Source organism: Mesitornis unicolor, unplaced genomic scaffold, assembly GCF_000695765.1.
Source record: "Mesitornis unicolor isolate BGI_N332 unplaced genomic scaffold, ASM69576v1 scaffold37908, whole genome shotgun sequence".
Lineage (NCBI taxonomy): Eukaryota > Metazoa > Chordata > Aves > Mesitornithiformes > Mesitornithidae > Mesitornis > Mesitornis unicolor.
The window spans coordinates 8,055-10,032 of NW_010204573.1; the positions used below are offsets into that span (position 1 = coordinate 8,055).

Below are 1,978 nucleotides of genomic sequence, written 5' to 3' on the forward strand. Positions count from 1 at the left end.
GGAATATGCAAAAGCTTAATATTGGATTTGCACCAGGAAATAAAGCCAGGGGATCTGGCCAGGAAATGCATGCTCTAAAACACAGGCAAATCCAAGACAGCAGTGGCTGAGGGACAAAACACTGGATATGTCAGGGCTATTGCAGTATGAAAGGCTCCATGAAACACAATGAATTCCTGACAAGTGGGATTTTTTTAAAAGCCAGCTCTGAAAACTGTCCAGAATACACTTCTACTTTTGTGTATTTTGCAAACAACCACAGGGTAAATTCAGGGCAACTCTGTTCTAGAGAGATGCATTCTCCAAACAGGGCTGCTAATATTAAAATATCCCTAGTGCCAAGCTTACAGGCCTGAAAATGCCCTTGTGATATGCTAACTAAATCATACTGCCTATCATGTCCTGTGTCCAACTTTGGGAGAAGCAGGTGCATCCTCTCACAGAGCCTTCAAAAAGTGTTCTTTCTTTGTATTTTTAGACACAATTACTTTGCAGCAAATGTATATATTTGGGAATTTTATAAATAGATTACATGATAAAACAATCCCCATACAGATACTAGAAGCTACCACACATATTTCAACAAACTAGTCAATAAAAATTTATTCTTTTTCCTTAAAAATAATAGCAGCATGGTCTCTAAACTCATTTGCACGCTTGTTCTTTCTCTTACCAGCTGTTGCCCTTTTGGACCCCAACCAGCATACTGAAGCTTTGCATTGCTGACCTCAGGGGGAAACAAATTCTGGGGATCCCTGCAAAAAGAGAAAAATAAGATTTCAGCTTCAGAAATGTCCTTATTTAAGCTGGTGCACATCTGCTTTGGAAATCCATCGTGGCTTCGTAAGACGTCTTTTAGCTGGAATCATCCAATATTTAGTGTCAGATTTCAGTAGACTTTTTTTTATTATAAAGTAAGCACCATACCACTAGCAAGTGTTGGCATGATCAAGCATTTAACTGACAATTTCTTGTTAATATGAAGTTAAACATGAGTTCCACTGATGGCTTCCCTAAGCCTTAAGAATTATTCAAAGGATGGCAAACAAATTGTATCTATCAACAATGATGATATCCACAAAGGATAAATGATAATTATATTTTTGAATCACACTGCCACCAGAAAAATATCGTTTTGTCTTCTTCACCCCATGGCTCTTCTGCCTAAAAATTTTCCTTTGAACATGACTTCAGATAAGTTTAGGAAGTGTATAGCAACTGATATGCAGCCTGGCTTTGAAGGGAAAAGCTCCTATTAATACTAAATATCTTCTTTTTTTAGAAAATAAAATAAAAATGCTTTTCTTGTTCTTTCATCCATTACCTTCATTTTGTAGCACAGCATCAGTAAGATATAGCAAATATAATATAGAAAAAGGAGGCTTTTTTGGTAAATGTCAGAGCAGCATAATGTCATTTTATCACAGCACAGACGGCATTGCCTTGACTGCATTTATATTCAGCACAAATAATTACATTACATATTCTGAAGTCACGTTGCTACAGCTCTGTGTATGTTAATATTCTACAAACAAGAACATTAATAAAGCCTGTATACAATAAGCCTCATTAACAGATCTCAAACTGCTTTAAGAAGTAAGGATATTATCATCAGTGGTCTACAGATGGGAATAACAAGGCAATTTGAGGCCAACATTATCCAAAAACAGAGAAAAGAGCCAAAGCCTGCCTAGCCTTTAAGCAAAAGGCATTATCTTCTTGTATAGTTTATTTCTTCATTAAAGGCAATGTTTCTGAGACCATATTTTCAAAACAGAACAAAACTGAATACAATAATTAGGCACTAACTGAATTCTCTTTATTGCCTGTTTTGTGACCAGTGCCGTACCACAGTTATGCTCCAGTTCTGCTCTTTCAGGCAAGATCTCCCTTGGCTGAACATTCCCGCTGCACTGGGAATGCAAGTCCAAAGACAGCAGCAAGAGAAGTGTTTAGAAACTGATTCTGTGCACTCTTT

The 1,978-nt window shown here is 37.0% G+C and overlaps 1 protein-coding gene across 1 annotated transcript in view; it reads right to left on the bottom strand.

Annotated features, from left to right (window-relative positions):
• Positions 1-435: 435 nt before the first annotated feature.
• Positions 436-1,978, bottom strand: part of LOC104545866 (dipeptidyl aminopeptidase-like protein 6) — a 40,805-nt gene continuing 39,262 nt past the window's right edge. The window contains exon 5 of the mRNA XM_010191101.1: positions 436-755. Coding sequence (XP_010189403.1) covers positions 566-755 — 190 coding nt within the window. The 3' untranslated portion in view covers positions 436-565. The remainder of the gene's footprint in view (positions 756-1,978) is intronic.